The sequence below is a fragment of the Podarcis muralis genome, chromosome 4, assembly GCF_964188315.1.
Source record: "Podarcis muralis chromosome 4, rPodMur119.hap1.1, whole genome shotgun sequence".
Lineage (NCBI taxonomy): Eukaryota > Metazoa > Chordata > Lepidosauria > Squamata > Lacertidae > Podarcis > Podarcis muralis.
This window is the reverse complement of record NC_135658.1, coordinates 73,299,690-73,322,463: the sequence shown is the minus strand read 5'-3', so window position 1 is coordinate 73,322,463 and position 22,774 is coordinate 73,299,690. Positions and strand designations below refer to the sequence as shown.

Here is a 22,774-nt window from a genome sequence, read left to right as displayed (position 1 = left end):
CAATGCTGAATTTATGAAGGAAAATGTCCAAACAAGGACTGTGCAAGCAAGAAACAACAAAATTCATATAAAGGGTAAACAAAAGATTGTGGGAACAGCTGCAGTCTTTCAAGACGACTAATAATAAAAGGCTGCCTCCTTTAATATGGTGGCTCTTGGTTGGCTCATATGAAAAGCTTGGGGGGGGCGGTCTGAAATAGTTAGAAAGCTTTACAACTTGAAATGAATTATTTTTTGTGGAAACTATCAAATATGCACTCATGGTGCCACCTGTTAAAATCCTAAATGGCATTTGTAGCAAAGTAAAGCTTGTGAAATGTACTTCGTATACCACTAAGCACACATAGCTGGTAAATAATGAGTTTATTAGGAGGGATAATCTGAATGCAAAAAATAGTGCAACTGATCACTTGGGGCAGCGATATTTTAGAAGTGCCAGTGAATTGGTATTCAAATTAAGAGATGCACTCCAGAATCCTCTGCAATGTCACAGAGAAGGCATCCCCAAACTTGACCCTCCAGCTGTTTTGGGACTGCGACTCCCATCATCCCTAGCTAACAGGACCAGTGGTCAGGGATGATGGGAATTGTAGTCCCAAAACAGCTAGAGGGCTGAGTTTGGGGATGCCTGTCACAGAGGATAGTAGAGCAAAATTATTCATTCAAACACACCAGAAGTTTTGTCCAAGCATCCCCTGTGACATTTCTAGGTAAGGAGAACAGTTGAAACCTGAATGTCATGGTGCTATCAGAATTGGTCCTGATTGTCAGTAGGGCACCAATTGACAAGATGGATATTTTTTCCATTTAGTGCAGCCTGGCAATGTGGACAAGCTTATTGGAACTGCCTCCTCTCCAGAATACTCTCTTAAAACATTTTTGTTTCGGACAAGCCTATCCAGAAACATAGGTGTCGACGGTTTTTATTTTTTTTATAGTTCCTTTTAATTATCTTTTAAATGTTTTAATTGGTTATTTTTTTACTGTTTTGTTGATGGTCTTAATATTTATTGTAAACTGCATAGAGGTTTTATTACAATCGAGTGGTATATAAATTTTGTTAAAATAAATACATCTTTCCTGGGTATTAAAAAGAAAGAAAGAAAATTGGGCACATAGGTCCACCTGCATTGTGATGTTCTTGATTTCAGCATTCTATACATGTCAATAGTGGATAGTTGACTTACTTAATATTAATTTTATTTAGAATTTTCATTTTATTTAAAAGTACTGTATTCATAAACTGCTTTGTAAAACAAAAAAAACCCTAAGCGATGTACATAAGATTGTGTACAGCAATCCTGTTCTGTTGATCAAAAGAGGGTACAAAAGACACCTGGGGAGGAGGTAGGGAATCCATTATCACCGCCCCCCCCCCACCGCATCTCCTCCAATCAAAATATGAAGTGTGTCCTCAGTTTACAGTGGTACCTCTGGTTACGTAATTAATTTGTTCCGGAGGTCCGTTCTTAACCTGAAACTGTTCTTAACCTGAAGCATCACTTGAGCTAATGGGGACTCCCGCTGCCACCGCACCGCCACGATTTCTGTTCTCATCCTGAAGCAAAGTTCTTAACCCGAGGTACTATTTCTGGGTTAGCGGAGTCTGTAACTTGAAGCGTCTGTAACCTGAAGCATATGTAACCCGAGGTACCACTGTATTTATACTCTGCTCTTCCTCTGAGGAGCTCAGAACAGTTTTACATGCAGTTCCCAGTCCCACCCCACTTCCATGGTCCAGATTCACTCTGCTTCATCAGTAGAAACGCTGTGCGTGGCTTCAGACCCTTCCTCTGAGTTGCACATGCCATTAACCCAAGGGCAGGTTTCCTTCAACATTGTACAGGGCTCAATGGGAAAACATTCAGTGGACAGGTTCAGTGCATTGAAATCACTTTCGCTCCTAGGTCAGACTGAATAGTGACTTGATTTTGGATGTTTATTTGGCGTGCTTCTTTTTCCCCCCTTCAGTCTTCTCATACAGTGTGTGACCTGGGTGCTCTCTGTCAGGGTTGAGCCAGGAGTTTCACCAGGATATCAGAACGGAGCAATGAGGACAAAAATTGGGACTGGGGCACAATACGCACACCACCAGTGCCGGATTTACATATAAGCTAAACAAGCTATAGCTTAGGGCCCCACTCTCTTAGGAGCCCCGATAAAAATTAAAGGAAGGGAAAAAACTGGATTTACATTTCCAGAATACAGTGGTACCTCTGGTTGTGAACGGGATCAGTTCTGGAGCCCCGTTCGCAACATGAGCAGAACGCAACCCATGTCTGCGCATGCGCAGGTTGCGATTTGCCGCGTCTGCGCATGCACGAGTGGCGAAACCCGGAAGTAACCCTTTCCGGTACTTCCAGGTAGCCACGGGATGCAACCTAAAAACGCTCAACCTGAAGCAAACGCAACACGAGGTATGACTGTATAAGATAAAAAACAAATAAAATAAAACCTACATACAGCAACAGTGTTTTGTAGGCTTCTATGATGTAAGTAATGGGCCCCACCTGCTAGCCTGCTCCCTAAAATATCACTGGTTTGCTCATTTCCATATATAGGGTGCCTACGTTCTGCTAGTTGCATGGCAACATGTGCAAATGGCTTTTGATACCTGTTAGGTCCATAAATTACCATATAGCATATATTCAACACAAAAAGCAGTGACAATTTGTTGTTGACAAAGGACAGCTGGACATATAAAGGGCCCCATTACCTTCAGTAGCTTTGGGCCTCATGAAACCTAAATCTGGCCCTGCACATACACTACACCACCTGCTCTTACAACGGGGCACAAACTCACTGCCTGCTTTATATGTGACTAGGGTAGACTCCCACTCAGAGAAGACGCAGAGCCATCTTTGGTGAGATGGGACCCAGGATCTTCAGTGCACTCTCTCTTTGATGGCTCAGCTTCTCAGACGGATGCATGGAAGTAAAGTACCCATCCTAGTGATTACTGACAACCACTAGAGCTGGTTTATGACTGTCTCTTTCTGTCCAGAATATTCATCCATGATACTCAATAACAAACATGGGTGCATTGCTTATAAAATATTTGGGCCTTCATGCATTTCTTGAAACTCCCCTTTTTAATGATGCCAGAAACTTTCTGTTTAAACCAAGCACGCCTGCATCTTCAGAAACCACTGCAGTTTTAAACACAAATGTTCTGTCCAAGGTGATTTTTTTTAAAAAAAGATGCTTAGGTAATGGATCGATAATAAAAAGGAGGATTGTGCCAGCCTGTATTCCACCGCCCCCTCCAAAATGTTTGGCAAGTGGTTTGAAATAAATTATTTAAAGTTGGGGAAGCTACTATAGGGGAAATCTTCATCAAATATTCTGTAAAAGCTTGTAGCAATTCTGCCTGTTTGACATGGGTTAAAGAAGGTTAGAGCTTTTTTGCCAAAGAGAAAAAAATCCCCCAGGTTCATTCAGTATTCATATCCTATTTCCATATACAGCATTATGTAAAAAGTGATATAGTCTCTTTAATCTTTTACAGAGTATAAGGCTTTCTTCCATGCTATCCAGGGGTATAATAATAGTCATCACCTCCAACAGAAGCAAATGTATAGGCTTTGTCTGTGAAATAACTTTTCACAAGGCACTAAACTCTCGATGGTACGTGAATTAATTGCTGCTAATACTCCTTTCGGAATCATCCTTCTTGCTCATGCCTCCCCATGGAACTTGGGGACAATTAGAGGGCTGGTCACAAACTTATTTAGTAAATATATTTAGACTGGTTTTCGGAGGCGCCAGTGAGGTGTAGAACACAGTGTAATGATAGTTAACCCTGCTCCATCGTGACTGCCATTTTTGCCTCATTGTGCTTGCAATAATGAGCACTTCGCTGTTGAATGGTAATTGCTTCTGCTTGCGAGCACAGTGATGGTATTAAGTGCACGGGGCTTAATACGGTTCTAAAGCTCATATTGGTACACAGCAGATCTTTTGAGCAAACTCATGAAGAGTTCCAGTGAGAACCAAAACTTAGGGCGGAAGTACTCGTTACAAGAAGCAGAGGCCTGTCACTGTAAACAGCCTCACAGTGACTTCTCTCCTTCACATTTGTGATGTGTATCTGATAGATCTCATGTCCTGGCATCATTAACTGAGCTTTTCCTCAGCCCCACCATTGGCCGCCACATTGTGGGAATGCTTCAAGTCAGCAGGATATAAGGTTAAGTGACTGCTGGACTAGATGTTCCAAGGATACTGGGACAGCATGATTTCCCCTTACATTTGCCCTATGATTCAGGCTGAGGTCCTGATTTGTGTGTTATTTGTGTGATGTGGGAGCTACTGTTCTAAAGCTTCTTTCCTTGCTATACTCTGGCCAAGTCTAAAGGGAAACAACCAGATGGGTTGGCCAGCTGCCACAATTAGTCCCCATGCCGCCATTGATCACCCAAAGATTCGGTAGGCCTCAGCACAGTGACCTAATGATCTGGAAATGCCCAGTGTTGCATCTGCATCCTTCGTTTGCCAGCTCAAGCACACAGAGATAGGTCGAAGTCTCGAAATCATTCATATAGCTGGGCAGTTACTTTGTACATTTTGTACTTTCCCCTGAATGAAAACAAATCCTGTTTTCATGCCATGTGATAAGAGAAAGCTGTTCTCTTGAGCACTGGGGAATTTCTTTGTTTACTTTCTAAAATCAATTATTTCACGTAATTTCATTTTTACAGTCTCAACACTTCTCAATCAACTTATCGCATGAAAAAGGTAATGAGAAAACCAGTTATAATGTAGAACATAAAAGATTAAAAAGCAAAAGGAGAGAGAGAAGAAAATCTACCTCAACAGATTGCCTGGTAGGTCTGTTCCCATTTCACCAATATGGTGCCTTTTTCTTATTTTTTTTATACATAGATGATCTTGTTCTTTGAAAAGATTCTTGCTAGGGAATTTTGTTGTTGTTGTTGTTGACTGGGGAGGAGAGGGGTAAAACTCCCCTTTCTATGTGCTGTGTACCCAATGAAAATTGCCTCCCATATGTGTTATTAATTTTATGTACATATAAAAACTGAGATGGTTGCCAATGACACATTTAGCATCATGTCCAGTTTGAGCCTAATTCATCACAGATTGGATTTCTGCACTCAGCTGAGCCTGAACATGTTAGAGCAAGTGCAACAAAATCTGATCCAGCCTGAGTTTGTCATGTGGAGACAGCAGTCACAACATTGGCTCAGCCTGTGGCAGTACAACAAAACCTCACATAGCTCAGGGAGTAAGAGGGTAACATGAATGCTCTGGCTCTCGCTCCCACCCACACAACCCTGCCACCTTCCTCTTAGACCAGATGGTAATGACCAGATCAGCTGCCACATTAACTCTACTGTATATTTAGCAATATGGTTCATCTAGATTTAATGGCTCCCATCCCAGTTCCAGAGAACACAATTCTGCTACACAAAGCTCTAAACCAGAGGCCTGGTTTATATCAAAGAATCATGTAACATGCAGGTTCAAATCACAACCTTAATGGTCTTATCGTGTTTGTGTGCGCATACACACAATTAAATCATCAAAGTTGTTGTTTGAATCTGCCAGAAGGCAGAAAATGAGAATGATAGCAATATTTTTACTCTGCACAGGTGCTTTAAAAAAGAGAAAGATGCTCCCTCATTTCTATGATCCGTTTCAGTCTTGCAATCTAGGCAAGGGAAGCAGATCAGCTGAGCCAGGAAGTTTTTTTCATTTATTTTTACAACTGAAGAGCTGAACAGCAGCGGAGCTGTCCAGCAGCACCAACTAGATTATCAAGAGTCAGAAGCCTACAGGGCCACGGCCCAAACAGAAGGGATGCTGTCCAGGAGGTTATTACAACTAGAAACCAGGACCTGATTATAGCACCAGCAGCTTCCAAGTCACAATGGCCAGGTTTTGAAATCAGTCTGGCTGCCACACCATCCTTGTGCCTTAGTGAGATCTTGATTCTCACCAAACTTAAGATGACAACAACAACAACAACTGCACCCCGCCCATCTGGCTGGGTTTCTGCAGCCTCCTTCCAAGAAGGACTCTGAAATAGGATGGATGATGCTGCAAAGTTATCATGCCACCAATCTTCAGCTCAGACTTGTTTCCATTTGAGGATGGCCCATAGTTCAGCAGTGGAGGATCTACTCTGCATGTAGAAGGTCCCAAGTTCAGGTTTTATTTAGTAGAAGGCAGTTCCCTATATTCCTACCTCTACTATTGAGCTGTAAGGGGTAGCAAAACTAGGGAGAAGAGTTTAGTCAGGAGGCACCAGGTGCCCTCGTTCTGCAAGTCTCCTGAGTGGGGTCATCATGGATTGTGGACTCAGGTTTTCCACCAAGGTGCCCTGACTCTACCTGTTCCCATCCATGATAGGGCTTGCAGTGAGGTCCTAGGTCCTCCATTTGATTTTTGTTCTGTTCCTGACACCCTGTGATATGCAGGGGGAGGGGAGGCACCAATCCTGATTCTTCCACCTTTTTCAGGGAACCTGGAAAAAAATGTGAAAAGTGCTGCAGGATTTCTCCCCACAGCAGGGAGAGGAGATGGTGAGCAGTTGTCCCCAATCACCTATGTGCTGCTTCTGGTGAGAATCTGCCACAAGCAGATTTTTTATTATAATAATAATAAACTGTATACTCGTACTCTATCTTACAAGCAACTCAATGCAGGGAACAAACAGTATCACAAAATATGGATTCCAGCAAGGAGCTAATTTTAAGCAAGACAAGCACTGCTACAGCTCTCGCTACACCACATTTTAAAACTTCAGAAGTAATTTCAGTTTGAGCGTATGAGACACCCCAGAGTAATGTAAACATTTTATCACTGCTAGACAGTACTCCAGGCAAGGGTCACACATGGCTACTCAGCTACCAGCCTGTTATGTTCATTCATTTAACCATGGAAGTCACTGCTAAAGCCAGCAATCCTGCATGACTACCTAAACATCAAGGGACAGAGAAATAAAGAGGAATTACATGTGCAAATCCTGCCACTTCCTCAGGTGTCATTTGTTTGTGTTTTAAGATGCAATTTCCCTGGCAATTTACATAATGCATTTCAATGTCATTTGTTTAAGGAACTGGGAGTGCTGCCTGAGGGGGTTCTGTTGCTGCCCTTTGCAATTAGGGTGGTTAATTTCTCTGGTGTATTCCCCCTCCCCAAAATTCTTACATATTATGCAAATTAGTCGATAAATATACCAATCAGTTTACAGAAAGGAATAAGAATAAAACAGGGGGCCTTCTAATCAGAGTGGTACAATGCAATTCTAGTTGAATGCTGTGGCAATAATACATTTTGCTGAAGAATTGGATGTCAGATTAAGTAAAATAAAGACATATTGCAGTGCTGAAGGCACATATTTAAAATGCAACCCAAATAAGAAAGGTTCCAATGGCAGTTTATAAACACGTGCTTATGTACTTCAGTGGTAGTCAACATGTTACCTTCAGAATTCACAAAGAGCAAATTCCTCAAGAATTCCTACTTTTTCACCATCATTCATGTCACTCTACCACCTTAATGTCAAGTCCACAATTCTGAGACTAATTTTTTAAGAGTAAACCCTATATAACACAGTGGGGCTTACTTCTGAGTAAACACGCCTAGAGTTGTATTGACGCTGTCTTCCAGCACAACCCATATAATAGGTTAAAAACGCCTTTCTGTTTCCACTGTCAATAAGTTTAGATGTGCATGCCCATCACTTAATTTCTGTACACTACACAATTATTTGCATGTGCAAAACCTCCAGCTCAAACCACTACAGATCAAACACTATAGAAATAACTTTCTTATCACTACAAGTTATATCAGACAAAATGCTTTTAAACCGTGAAAACCACACATTCAGTTGTATGCCATCTGAGATGAAGAGATTTCTAATGATGTGTATGAGTTATGGTTCAGACCTAAAATTACACTTCAAATGCCAAAGATAAAATGACTGTAGGCGGTTTGCAAGCTGGAAGGGATATGTGTTAACATGTCACTTTCAGTAACCCAGCACCAGCCAAATAAAATGAGAAACTGGGACAATCCATATGATCTAGATTCAGTCCGCACAACGCAGCAAGCTAAGAGTAGCTTGTCAGACATAACAAGTCATTCACATCCTCCTTATTTTTACAGTCAGCAAATCTCAGCAGGTCTTATCAAGCCCCAGTGGACTGCATTTAGCATGATGGGTGACAAATTGTGCTGACCAGATCTAGTGGCACCAGAAGTAACTCTCTCATGTCACTGCACAGCTGGTTCAGACTTAACACCAGATAGCCATTAATGAATAACCAAAATTGCCCAGAACACCCAGAATGCTGTGAGATATTTTCACAGGGAATACTCACCATGTTAATCAACCATTTGGGAGGGAGATGCACCTTAACTAAGCTATTGTAGCCTCCCATCCAGTTCTCTGCTACGTCAACATCCATCAGTACTATGAGAGACTTCTATGATGAGCCTACCCAATAGTGACCTTTGTATCTGTGGCTTCCATTTTCAAAATACAAAGCTCCATTTTAGGAGACAACCTAACAGGAAAGATCAATGAGGATTTCGGTTCTTCTCTGGTTTGGATTTCAGGGCCGTGACATCTGATTTTATATTTGAAGCAAACATTTATAAACAGCTGAGATTCAGATTTCCGAGCTAGGAAATCTGAAATAGCCCAACTTAGCACACAAAAACCAGAAATCTGTATTTCAAAAAGGAATGTCATGAACCTTAGGGTATGTGTCCCATCCTCTCCCCCCCCACCCCAAGCTGTGCTTGTTTAAGAATGTTTAAGAATGTCCAGGGCACCTGCCAAAATAATGAGAAATAGGCCTTTCTAACAGATCAAACTGCAGAACATGCTTGGACTGTTTTACCCTTGTGCAACAGCACCCAGTGGTTTAACAAGAGCATTGGGCGAGGCAACTCAAAGGCCTACAACATTCTCACAGGCTTGATTACCTACTTGACAGAGTAAAAATGACCATTCTGTTAGAGCAGGGGTGAGGAACCTTCTTCAGCCTGAATGTCACATTCCCCTCTGGGCTATCTGCCAAGGGGCATGTGGCAGCGGTGGGTAGGTTCTACAGACCAAATTGGGTGGAGCAACAAATGTATGTTTTACCTTTATACAGTAGGGTAGTACACATTCACACACAAAAAACCTTCTATACTCCTTCCAGGCACAAGCAAGAGGCATTATTGGAGTTCAATGGCACATTTCAGTCAGCCAGGGATGGCTCTGGCCTGGGGAGAGGTGTTGCCTAGGGTGATTTCCAGACAGAGAGGCCTTGAGCTCCACATTTGTTGCCTGGCCTGAGATTTCCCACCCATGCAAAACAAACAAACAAACAAACAAACAAACAAACAACACCCCATAGGTATTTCTAAGTGCACAGAACTTCTTTTGGAGGAAGGCACCAATCCTGAACAAGATTATGATTCTTTTCCAGGCTCCTCCATTTCACTGTTTCCCCAGGCACCCATGTACTTCTCAGGCCATTAAACCGCTTCTTCTGAAATTCAAATGATTTGTTGTATTGGCTGTACTAAAAGAAAATATTTGATCAAAGTTTGATTGTCCCCCCAGTTCCTGTAAGCAATAAAAAAATTAACAGTCCGAGCCATGTAAAAGCAAGATAACGAAGGCACTGTGTAGAAAGTTGGTATTAAATGAAGGTCTTTACTCAAAGCGCCTATCGCTATAGATAAGAGAATTAGAGAAATACACAGCTAGACAGCATATCAGGATATTTGTTTTCCATTAGTTTCATATACTTTTGTTACCTAGTATGCTGCTGTATAATAAGAATCAGTTCACACATAGGCTGTGTTGTTTCATGGCCACAATCTTTTCCATTGGAAAGATTTCCAGGAAAAACAGACCAAAGACTTGTGTCTCTCAATATAATGTTCTTCTCCTAAAAGCAGTTGCAGAAGCTCCCTTGGATCCCTTGTATAGGGAGATGAGTCTAAGCCCATCCATCCACCCTGTGCCATGGCCCTGATCCAAATCCTTCTCCCTAAGCTACTATTAGCTACAGAGAGGAAAACATACAGACAACTATTCAATCTGCTTGTTTTCCACACTTCAGCTAGTAGCAGCCTGGAGTTGGCTCTGTAGCATATAGGGAAACGATAGGGTCTTCACTCCTCTGCCACTTTTAGAAGACAGAAATTACACTGGGCGATGCATTCCCCAATCTACTATGAAGCATCTAGTACATGAAGCACTTTAAACCTTCTAAAATTCTATATACCGGTAAATGCCTGAAACCCAGTGCTATTGCATGTTGCTGTGGAAGTCACACTAATTAACGGGGTTTACATTCAGGTTAAGCATTCATAGAACTGCAGATTCTACCAATTTTCCCAATGCCCCTCTCTTTTTTTTGGGGGGGGTCTCTTTTAAAGGAGCAACATGGCAGTGTTGGGAAGGGGTTTGCATTTCACGAGCAATCTCCAGTTGCGTGCTTTCTGAGTTCCCAGCAGCAAAAGCGGCGGTATCTGGAGGGAAGCCATCATGAGTGCAGAGTTACAAATATGCCATTGTTGTTCCAAAAAATGAAATATCTGTACAGGCCTTTAGACAGCACAGTAAAGATAGACCTCTGCAAAAAGCTGCATGAAACACTCCATGTTCAAATGCAGCTTTTTCTATTCCCAACAATGAAAGAAGAGGAGCTGAGCTTACCAAGGTCCAGGTGAATCCCTGGAACAAACGAATTGAGGAAGAACATGAGGATAACAACTCCCAAAACGGTCAGGCATTTGATGAGAAGCACCTTGTCTGTTATTCTGTGCTGTAGGAAAGGAGAAAATACAGAAACCGTATCAACAAGAAGCAGCACCCTTCAGATATATCAGCATGCTTTAAATATATATTATTTGAAATATGGTTTTTAACAACAATACGGTCTAATCCATTAAAGTGAGAGAGGAAATGCCTGAGGTGTGAAACAATATCTTAAATTTAGAAAGGAACTGTGTCTTGTTTCCACAAATGTTAACACGTTTTTCAGAACAACTCTGTTTACAGTCTAAGGAACAGTATAGAGGCAGATGCAGCGACCCTAAGGTGCAGTTTCATCTTAGTTACACAAATAAAAGGAAGCTTTATGTCTTATCAGTTACAGGGCCTGGAAGTAAACGTGTTTATTAAATTTGTTTCTCCTTATAACGGGAGCAGTAAGGCTGGAATGCAATTTCCAACATAAATACTTGATACCTTGATAGGCTCGGATTGTGTGCCCCAGCAGGCTCTGTTCCTAGCATCAGTCTTTTCCTGTTTCTTTATAGCCCTTACTATTTCATCCCATTCTCAGGATCACTTCACTCATTACAGTTTCCAACTTCTTGTCTAGGAAACAATGTGAAACTCACAAACTCACATATGGCTATGCTACACCTGAGCACTGTACAGTGTAGACTTGGGCTGCGTACATGCCATATGATGCCCACTCTTCATTGAACATTTATTCTGATTAGTTTGTGGAGAGGTTATACAACAATCAGCAAACTAATATTGCAAACTAATATCAGTGTACTGCATGAAGCAAAGATCACTAGTGTTGAAGCAATGATTCTTCAACATCAACTTCGTTGGACTGGTCATGTTGTGCGGATGCCTGATGATCGTCTTCCAAAGCAACTACTCTATTCCGAACTTAAAAATGGAAAGCGTAATGCTGGTGGTCAACAATAGAGGTTTAAAGACTGTCTCAAGGCAAATCTTTAAAAAATGTAGTATAAACACCGACAACTGGGAAACACTGGCCTGCGAGTGCTCCAGTTGAAGAACAGCCTTTACCAAAGGTGTCATGGACTTTGAAGACACTCAAACTCGGAACGCAAGGGAGAAACGTGCTAAGAGGAAGGCACGCTTGGCAAATCCACACAGTGATCAACTCCCGCCCAGGAATCATGTGGAAGGATGTGTGGGTCCAGAATTGGCCTCCACAGCCACTTACGGACTCATTGTTAAAACTGTGTTTATGGAAGGCAATCTTACTCAGCTATGAGTGATAGAAGAAGAAGAAGAAGAAGAAGAAGAAGAAGAAGAAGAAGAAGAAGAAGAAGAAGGAGGAGGAGGAGGAGGAGGAGGAGGAGGAGGAGGAGGAGGAGGAGAACCTGGACAGGGAGTTGCAGCCTGTCACAGGGCTTCCCCTAGTCCCCCCTGGTGGGTGAAAGACTATACTTGCAGCCAGCTATTATATCCATCCCTGGTCAACTGCTGTGCATGGCAAGATAGCCAGCTTAAACCAAATATCTGAACTTCCCGATCAGAGGCAGGTGGGTGGGTGGAGCTGGAGCAGCATACCAGAGTGCTGAAGTCTTCACTCCAGTCCATCACTTGCAGACATAAGCCGGCTGCATTTGCCTCTTGCATTACTTTCCAAACCATAAAAAGTCAGTTTCCTTTTTTTTATAGTGGATTTGTTTCACCCAGGCACATCAATCAACCTAGGTATGCACTTGCATCCCTCCAGGAAAATACTGATAGTCTGGAGGATCCCTTTATCAAACCAAGGTAGTACTGTTCCAAGTCATCTTTGTTCTGTGACATTTGCTTTTTCTGTAAGGAACAAGTCAAAAGTTCACATTATAATTTCTACATGGTGATACTTCTAAACCCTGAAAGCGGAGGATCATGGTAGATTTTCGAACAGAAGATTTATGTTCCTATCTGGCTTCATGCATGAAGTCCAACCTAAACTACATAAAACCAGTTGTTTGGAAGTTATGGACTGCAGAGCAATTTGTGCACTGAAAGGCACACAGTGTTATAGTAAAATGAATGTAACAGAATATGGTGGGCAATGTTTTGCAATGGTATGAAGGCAATACATTACCTTTTTTTGGAGCTCCTGGATATTTGTTTCCCAGTTTTTATCTTCTTGTGAGATTTGTCTGAAATAAAAATCCACAGAGAGATTCATATGGATGGGACAGCTCTTGTAGTATGGCAGTTGCAATACTGTACCCACTTAAGCAAAATCATATCGAAATTAATCTGAGTCTCTTTATTAGTGCTCATCCCTAGATCATTTTGTTACAAAGGGTGTTGTAATGTGAAGTTTCCAGGGTCTGTTAACTGCATCTGTTTTCTTCCAAAGAGAGAGAGGGAGCCCTTAATGGAGACTTAAGCTGGTCTTGGAAAATCTGTGTATTCATAAGTTATACATGTAAAGCATAAGAGAAATTAGATTTGCTTAAAAGTGGTAATGTTGCCAATCTGCAGCCAATTATAAAAAAATAATCAAAGCATGGTAATGATTTTTACCATCACCATTATCATTAAATAATGATGCTTTATGTGTTTAGTGCCATCAATGTGCATGGCACTTCACAAAGTACAAGGGGACAGATCTCCTCCCCAGGGGAAATTACAATCTAATTTTTGGCAAAGGAGAAAACAGAGGAAGGGGACACTGTGACAACAGCCTTACTTTTTCTTATATGCAAGATATTGCATGTCTAAACCAGGTTGCTACGCATGACCTCCCATGAGCTCAGTGACCTTTTGTAAAATGTCGCGTTAAGTGTCATGGACCCTACCTGTGGAATGTTTTCAGCTTTTTCCTCAGCAAAATCTCCAGAGTAAGAACTTTTTGCATTAGGAGGCACTTTACAGCTGTTTCTTCTCTGCTGGCAGGGTTAATCCTCTGTGCTGTCAGTCTCCAAACATGGATTTCATGTTTCAGCTCTAAGGAAGGCAGGAATATAATTATTTAGCTGAAAGTGAAGACACGGCATATTAAATCACAGCAAAATAGCTGATGGCACACATGGTATCCTGGGTCAAAAAGTGAAGCTTCAAAAACAAATTTGTATAGTGACTAACATCATTCATTGAAAGATTTATACATCAGGGGTCAGATCCAGAATTGCACTCAGCAGAGGAAGGGTAAAGCAGTAAGACCTTCCGAACTCACCTGAAAGGGTGGGTCTTAGAGCAAGTGGTAGATGACACATTGCCTCTTCCCCTTGATAGGGTTAGCTCGCCCAGTTTGTTATGTGCAATTTACTATCCTGCACCTAAGTCCCCTTCTCCAGACCTTATGTGAAGTTTAAAAAATGTGGCTGAATTCACCCAGCCCTTGTGTCTTGCCTTCTTACTTCCCCGTGTGAACGCAAATTGTTATATCAATAATATACAGTGGTATCTCAGGTTACATACGCTTCAGGTTACAGACGCTTCAGGTTACAGACTCCGCTAACCCAGAAATAGTACCTCGGGTTAAGAACTTTGCTTCAGGATGAGAACAGAAATTGTGCTCCGGCGGCACGGCTAAAGAGGTGCTTCAGGTTAAGAACAGTTTCAGGTTAAGAACGGACCTCAGGAACGAATTAAGTTCTTAACCCGAGGTACCACTGTATGTCAGTAAGGCCAAGGTAAAGTGGTTTGGCTCACTCTCACTTTCTTTACACAACCAAGGCTTTGGAGTTAGATATCAAGCGGTAGGGCAGAGAGCAGTTCATCCAGTACAGACTAGTTGATTGCCTAGAGGTTCACAGCACCTTTCAGACAAAGGAGAAATACAGGCTGCCATTCCCCACTGTGTCTATAAACCATTTTATAAGGGTGTTCTGAACTCAGTTGCCAAACACTGGGGTCCATTTCAAGGGATCGCATGTACAGAAATTCAAATGTACATCTAGGAAATTTTTGAAGCTGGTTTAGAGCATTTTCAGCACTAATATGCTCTGACAGGCATTTTGCTCATAGGTATACTTAATTCATAATCTCAGATAGGTTAAATATTCATGGAACCATTATTCTTAGCTATGTCAACTTGTGTAATTACTTTACCAAGAGAGCACTGAGACTCTGAAATCTTATTCAACATTTAAATCCCGTCTTTCTCCCAGCACCTGATTATTCCATTGTATAAAAGATTAATGTGCAGTTTAGTCTAACACAGATCTATCCTTGGTTAATCAAATATAATGCCATTGTCAATATAATAAGGTCGCATATAAGCATTAGACTTGGGTTGTGTGTATTATTTTAAAAAAAAGTTGCCTCAGCTATGACTTTTATGATGCTGTCCTATTATCTGAAAGTAAGTACCACTGAACTAAGTGAAGCTAACTTCTGAATAGTCATGTATAGTATTCCACTGTTAGAATCTGCAAAACTACCCAATACATAAATGGATCCTTTTTTATTAAAAAAATGTGGCTAATTATCTTTATGTTAGAAGCTGTGATAGATAAGGTCTTTTATAAATAGTCTGTATATATTCTGCCAGTGATTTTTCAAGCTTTCTGCCTTCAAGGCACCCTTGTCATATTAACTTGTCTGGCATGAAGCCCTTCAATGTGTTCTCCACATATTGCAGAGAATTTCCAGATATGTTCTAAAACAGGAATGGGATTTTTTAAAATAAAATCCTCAATATGATGGGATTATTACCAACTAGCTGGAAAAAAAAGGAGTTGCAGCTTGTCTCTTGAATCAATAGACCAACTATTATTACTAAGCAAGCAGTGCTGGTTTCCTGTTGGGCACAATTCAAGACACTGGTTTTGACCTGTAAAAATGGTTTAGCACACACATGCAGATATTCCCATATAAACCTGCCTGCTTCAAAATCCCACCCCTTCAATGTATAAACATGGGCCTTCTGGGGTATAATTCCAGTATTCTAAGCTAAGATACAGTGGTGCCCCGCAAGACGAATGCCTTGCAAGACGGAAAACCCGCTAGACAAAAGGGTTTTCCGTTTTGGAGGTGCTTCGCAAAACGAATTTCCTATGGGCTTGCTTCGCAAGACGAAAATGTCTTGCGAGTTCCTGCAGGGTTTTTTTTTTCTTCCCCCCCCCTTTTTCCCAAGCCGCTTATCAGCTGATCCGCTAATCCACTAAGCCGCTTATCAGCTGATTCGCTAAGCCACTAAGCCACTTATCAGCTGATCCGCTAAGCCCGCTAAGCCGCTAATAGCGCTAATCCGCTAAGCCGCTAATGGGCTTGCTTCGCAAGACGAAAAAACCGCAAGACGAAGAGACTCGCGGAACGGATTCTTTTCGTCTTGCGAGGCACCACTGTACAGGATTTCAGCAGGAAGGTATGGGATAAACACTGATTGGGAATCAAGAGATGTGACTGCTTCAAAACTTCTCCTGCACAAACAGCATTTGGAAGCAAGATCACATATAACCGCTTCAATAGTATCATCATGAGCACAATAAAAAGGATGTCTGTGGGGACTCTGGGTTTATCATGGCCAAATGTAGCAATATGTCACATTTCTAGACTTTGGGGGATTAAATGTTTCTAATGAGGAAAGGGGGGACATTACAAAGAATTGCAACTGCTGCCAGCCTTTCCCCATAGTCTCCCATATAGTTGTGGGCAGAACTTGCATTCAGGACTGAGGATATTGTGGGACTCCAACTCTCATCTGCCTCAGCTAACATGGTCTATAGTCAGGGATAATGGGAGCTGAACTTTGACAACATATGGTAGGTTCCCCATCCCTAACTTAATGCACTACAGTGGAACCTCAGTCGTCGAATGCTTCAGAAGTTGAACGCTGACAACTCAGAAGTGAATGCTTCCGTTTTTGAACATGCCTCAGAAATCGAACGGCTTCCAAGGCACATTTCTCCATTTTCTCCATTGCAATTGCCAACCAGCAATTGTGCCTCGGTTGTCGAACGTTTCAGAAGTCGAATGGTCTTCCGAAACAGATTACGTTCAACAACCGAGTTTCCACCGTATATATAATTTTCCATTCTTTGGTTTATAAAACTCCAAAATAGTATCAGTAATACAATATTGAATATGATAGCCATGTTCAAATATATAAAAGGATGTCATATAGAGGAGGGAGAAAGGTTGTTTTCTGCTGCTCCAGAGAAGCGGACACGGAACAATGGATCCAAACTACAAGAAAGAAGATTCCACCTAAACATTAGGAAGAACTTCCTGACAGTAAGAGCTGTTCGACAGTGGAATTTGCTGCCAAGGAGTGTGGTGGAGTCTCCTTCTTTGGAGGTCTTTAAGCAGAGGCTTCACAACCATATGTCAGGAGTGCTCTGATGGTGTTTCCTGCTTGGCAGGGGGTTGGACTCGATGGCCCTTGTGGTCTATTCCAACTCTATGATTCTATGATATCTGTTGTCCATTCATGTTTGAAGGCAGGCCTATTATGTACCTAATCCCTATTGCCACTGAATATTTACCTCAGCTAGGAAATATCTGTGGATAAAAGAAAAAGCAGACTGCTTCACCACCTATTTACTTACCAATCACTTCTATTCACAATAGTATTGTATATTTAATGTCCTTTTACATCGTCAGAAGAGCAAGTTCAAAATCACAAATTACTGCTCTTCACTCAACTAAAGTCCTGACAATGTAATTTGTTGCTGAGAAAATTGCATCAGCTTTGAAATCTATCAAAACAATTTCCATTTACTCCCTACGAAGACACCGTAACTCAGAGTGTCAGGCTTCTAGGTCAACAACATTTCCAAAATCAAGTTAGCCAACATTTTTCATTAAAGGATAAGCTTACACTTTGCCAACTGTCCAGAGAAAAAGAAATCTCTCCGCAATTCATTATACTCGTTTCAGAAGCACATATACATTTTTCACCCTGCTTTCTTTCTTTCTTTTTTAAAAAAATCACAATTAAAACTGATGGGGTCAGGTAAAGAATGATTGATGCAACCAGCTGTCTGCAATTGATATACACAATAGCCAATAGCCTATTATGAAGTGTGGAACTGCGCTCAGAAGGAGAGTACGAAAATCATTTCAGTAATATCTTGAGAAATTGATATTTCACTTAATGCTTTTAGTGTAACTATACCTTGTTAATATTGACATTTCTTTGGGATATAAATAACATTAATGAAATTAATTATAGTGGAAACACAAATGCAGGGATGTATGTGTTGAACAGAATCAGGATGATCGACTTGGAAGGAACCTGGGATCCTCTAGACCAGAGGATCCCAAACTTATTTGGCCTTCCGCCCACTTTTCGGGGGGGGGGGGATTAATCAGCGCTCCCCTGGAAATCTACTTTCTTTAAGCAAAGAAACAGAAAGATGCAGTGACAAACTTCCGTTCTTTTATGTTTCTATAGTTCTACCTACATCCTACAACGTAGTGAAGAAAGATGTTGTTGTAAAGAAGACACCTTGAAGCTTGAAATTATAAAATAGACAAGGAGGTGGACTAGGGACTGGGATTAAAAACCTGCCGGATCAGTCTGATCTGCCCCAGGGGTGGGGCCAGCACCACAGCTCACCTGCCAATGGCCAAGTGGACAAGCTGTGATCCACTTCCCAGTCCTAGGTGAAGCTAAAAGGGGTTCACTCAAGCCCAGAAAAAGCCCTTTCCTCCAGCACGACTGCCGGGTGCAGGGGAGGTGTTGCCATCCCAAAATTGTGCCCAACCTGGCAGTAAATGTCATTACACAACAGATGATACATGTACACAGGATTTTTGTTAGGGGGGGCAGAACCTCAGTTAGCTAAGTATTTTTACTGATTGGGGGGTCTGCCCCTCCCTGCCCCCCCCTTGGCTACATCCATGCATGTACAAATCGTTTTTCAAATTTTTCTTCTCTTCTTTATGCTTCCACCATCACCCCCTTATTATTATTCAATGCATCCAAGGCTACTACTGCTCCCTGGATCATCCCAGTGCCCCCCCTGGGGGGGGGGGGTTGGCCACTTTGGGAAAGACTGTTCTAGTCCAACTCTCTTTTCAGAATCTACAATCCAGAACACAATCACAGCGTCCCTGTCCAATGCCTATCTTGAACTTCATCTCCCATCAACCCCAGCCCAGCATGACCAACAGTCAGAGATAATGGGAGCTGGAACCCAGTGACATTGAGAGGGGCATATCTTCCCCATCCCTGGATTAGTGTCACAGACCCCCATTCTTCACAGTGTCTGAAGAAAGAAAGTTAACATCATCCTGGCATGCTGATGTGTATGACCTTTCTCTGTATCTAGAAGAAGAAGAAGAAGAGTTTGGATTTGATATCCCGTTTTATCACTACCCAAAGGAGTCTCAAAGCGGCTAACATTCTCCTTTCCCTTCCTCCCCCACAACAAACACTCTGTGAGGTGAGTGGGGCTGAGAGACTTCAGAGAAGTGTGACTAGCCCAAGGTCACCCGGCAGCTGCATGTGGAGGAGCGGGGAAGCGAACCCGGTTCCCCAGATTACGAGTCCACTGCTCTTAACCACTACAGCACACTGGCTCTCTAATTTAAATTCCTCCTGCAAAAGTTTACACCAGAAACACAAGGAATGGATTCACAACTTATATTTCTACTCTCTCCACTATGCTGGTCAGGAGAAGGGTCATTTTGCAGGTGAAGGGGGCAGCTTCTACATCACTGGAAGAATCTGAGAGAACCTAGAAGCACAGGGCAGGCTTCGCGTAAAGCCAGTTCCCTCTCATTATCCAGTGAATTTCCCCGTGTCCCACATTGTCAAATTATTTTTCATCCATGACAGAATTAGGATGAAATATGAAGGATCTCTAAAACTGCTCAGTTGTCCTCTTGCAAAAGAGAAGTTGTTATTTTTTTTTCAAAAGGCGGCTATGTATCCCTGGCGGAATTTGGAAACATCACAGGAAAAAGAGATGTACCCATCATTATCAGCTCACTAAAGCAGCTGAAGGATGCGGGGGGGGGGGGGAGTTAAAAGAGACTGTGAACTGCAGTAGTGCCAGATCCTCAGATTTCGAGATGATTGCAAAGCTGCAGCCTTCAGCTGAGCAAACAAGAACATTCAGTGGGGAAATCAGAGCATTTATTTGAAGCTCATTAATTTCAACAGAGTTGCCATATGTTCTGCAGCACAAACAGTGCCCAATCATCATCTCTCAGGGGCCAATACAAACTTGTAACATGGCCCCCTTCTCCCCACCACCACCACCACCAATCACTTGTCTGTTTTGAAATATTAGAGGTCCCTTTAGTTTCTTTTAGTTCCACCTGTTTCAGCTCCCAAAATACCTCAATGCCTGATCTGTATTTATAGCCAGACATGCCTGCATGTATATTAAGTATATGCTAGACCCTTTAAACACTGATCCCTGGCACCGGAACCAGGGTTGGCACAAGACCTGGCGTTGCACAAGGTGGCAGGTTGCTTCCCCTTATAGCTTTTTTTGCTACATCTAATGCAGAGGCAGCACTGCCACTCTGTCTGAGACTCAGTTCTTGAGGAAGCATATCCCATTAGGTACTATATATGCTTACTCTCTGCTTTCAACTGTATTTTTGGTGCTGTGTTAAGTATTGGTTTCATTCGATTCTAAATTGCATCGTCATTCCCCATGGGGAACTTGATTTATGCATCAGATCTACTGAACAAAGCAGGCTTGAATTCACCACCAGTCATCTGACACGTAGTGATTTCAACCCTGCTGATCAGCGACGCTTCAAAGCAATGCTCAGAGCTCTTGGCATGTCTTGGGTGGTGCTTTGAAGTCCTGGTGTCATTGTTACATCAGATGGTTGACAGGTGGGCCTCTCGATGCACAAGGAGTAGCAGGGGTAAGGATCTGGCCCACTGGCCAAAGGATGTTCCCCACCCTGATCTATATTGACTGGTGGTGGGTCTCCAGCCCTATCTGAAGGTGCCAGGAACTGAACCAGTGACCATCTGCATGCAGGTGGCCTACCAGGTACAAAACCCTATAAATAAAATTGTTGGATTAGGACAAGAGGGGGAAGGCAGCTGTGGAAATGCAGCCAATTTGCTGCAAAGGTGGGGCAAGCATGGAGTACTGGGGGGTCTTAGGGGCCACAAGCTTAACACGAGTCAACAATGTGATGCAAAAGCAGCAACAAACAAACAAAAAGCTAATGCTATTCTAGGCTGCATCAACAGAAGTCATGTCCTCAGATCAAGGGAAGCAATTGTACCATTCTATTCTGCCTTGGTCAGACCACACTTGGAACACTGTGTCCAATTCTGGGCACCGCAATTTAAGAAAGATGTTGACAAGCTGGAACGTGTGCAGAGGAGGGTAACCAAGATGATCAAGGGTCTGGAAACCAAGCCTTATGAAGAATGGTTGAAGGAGCTGGATATGCTTAGCCTGGAAAAGAGGGACTGAGAGGAGATATTGATAGCTATCTTCAGATATCTCAAGGGCTGTCACATGGAAGCTTGTTTTCTCCTGCTCTGGAGGGCAGGACTCGAACCAATGGCTTCAAATTACAAGAAAGGAGATTCCAACTAAACATCAGGAAGAACTTTCTGACAGTAAGAGCTGTTTGACGGTGGAACGGTCTCCCTTGGGAAGTTGTGGACTCTCCTTCCTTGGAGGTTTTTAAGCAGAGGTTCGGTGGCAATCTGATGCGTTAGTTAAGCTTCCTGCATTGCAGGGGGTTGTACTAGAAGAAGAGTTTGGATTTGGATTTGATATCCCGCTTTATCACTACCCAAAGGAGTCTCAAAGCGGCTAACATTCTCCTTTCCCTTCCTCCCCCACAACAAACACTCTGTGAGGTGAGTGGGGCTGAGAGACTTCAGAGAAGTATGACTAGCCCAAGGTCACCCAGCAGCTGCATGTGGAGGAGCGGGGACGCGAACCCGGTTCCCCAGATTACGAGTCTACCACTACACCACACTAACACAGTTTGTACTGAAAGGCAAGCCTTTCAAATTTCCACTTTCTGAAACAATACACAAACAATAACACAGGCATCTTTTGAAATTCACACTGTTAATGCCAAATTGTAAGTCAAGTGTACAAAAGACCCTTGGTGTCCCTTCCAACTCCACGATTCTATGATTCTATACTCTGTCAAAACTTGAAAAGCCTTCAATAAACAGTTAATTAAAAAAGAAAAGTCTGCAATACATATGAACATCCCTACAGAGTGCAAGTAGTCTCATTACAGCGGGAAAGATCAGTCTTGTGAATCCTTTCTAATTTAAGCAGCTGAATAGCAACACGCAGTACTCAAAAGGATATGACAAGGAAGGAAATCAAAGCAGCAGAGAACAGTAAACTGGTTCTTTATATATACATACAGTGCTTGTTTGATTGGTAATCAGAGGGCAACATAGCAGACACCAAGCTGATTGAAACAGCTGCTTCAAACAATCTATTGAAGGTTATCGCAAAACCACAGCAATTAGAGATCGAAAAGACCCATTAAAACATCTTGCAGACATTCTGTTACTTCTCTGAAGCCAAATTGCCCCAGCTCCCTTTTAATGAAATGTTCTTTGATCACCTCTCCCATCCCATTTTACAGAAAATGTTAATAGAACTAGTACTTTAGTATTTGCTTTTATTGAGCAGGTACTGATTGGCTCCATCATGATGTAGCTTGTTGCTGATTATAGGGAAAAAAGAAGATCGCTTGCTAATTACGAGAACTGCTGAATCTGACTATAGTAGGCGGCAGAGTACCACAGATGACAAGTCTAATTTGAGCCTGAATATGCTTGTTTCTTCAAGGGCAGCAGAATTTTGGCTAGTTAAATATACCATTTTTGTATGGGTGATTATGCTATTTTTAAACAACAGCATGTCCTTCCATTTCTTTTCTGTTTTTCAATAAATAACCCAAGCTTGAGGAAGAGTTCAACCCTCCCTTTGTTTCCAGGGGGACTTGCTTCCAAGTAAATGCCTTGGGATTTTAGCCTTGTGTCTCATTACCAATTAAATGAATGTCGTTTCTTACAATGCCTTGTACTCGGGTACAGATCCCCAGTGCAAAATTTGCATATGGAAAATCAGATATGAAGGCTGCATGTGTGTCAAAATCTATGCT

General features: G+C 42.2%; 1 protein-coding gene across 1 annotated transcript in view; it reads right to left on the bottom strand.

The window, feature by feature from the left end:
* Positions 1-22,774, bottom strand: part of OCA2 (OCA2 melanosomal transmembrane protein) — a 130,599-nt gene that overhangs the window by 53,911 nt on the left and 53,914 nt on the right. The window contains exons 15-17 of the mRNA XM_077927568.1: positions 13,555-13,702; positions 12,849-12,906; positions 10,691-10,799 (exon numbers count right to left, since the gene is read on the bottom strand). Of these exons, the coding sequence (XP_077783694.1) occupies positions 10,691-10,799; positions 12,849-12,906; positions 13,555-13,702 (315 nt within the window). The remainder of the gene's footprint in view (positions 1-10,690; positions 10,800-12,848; positions 12,907-13,554; positions 13,703-22,774) is intronic.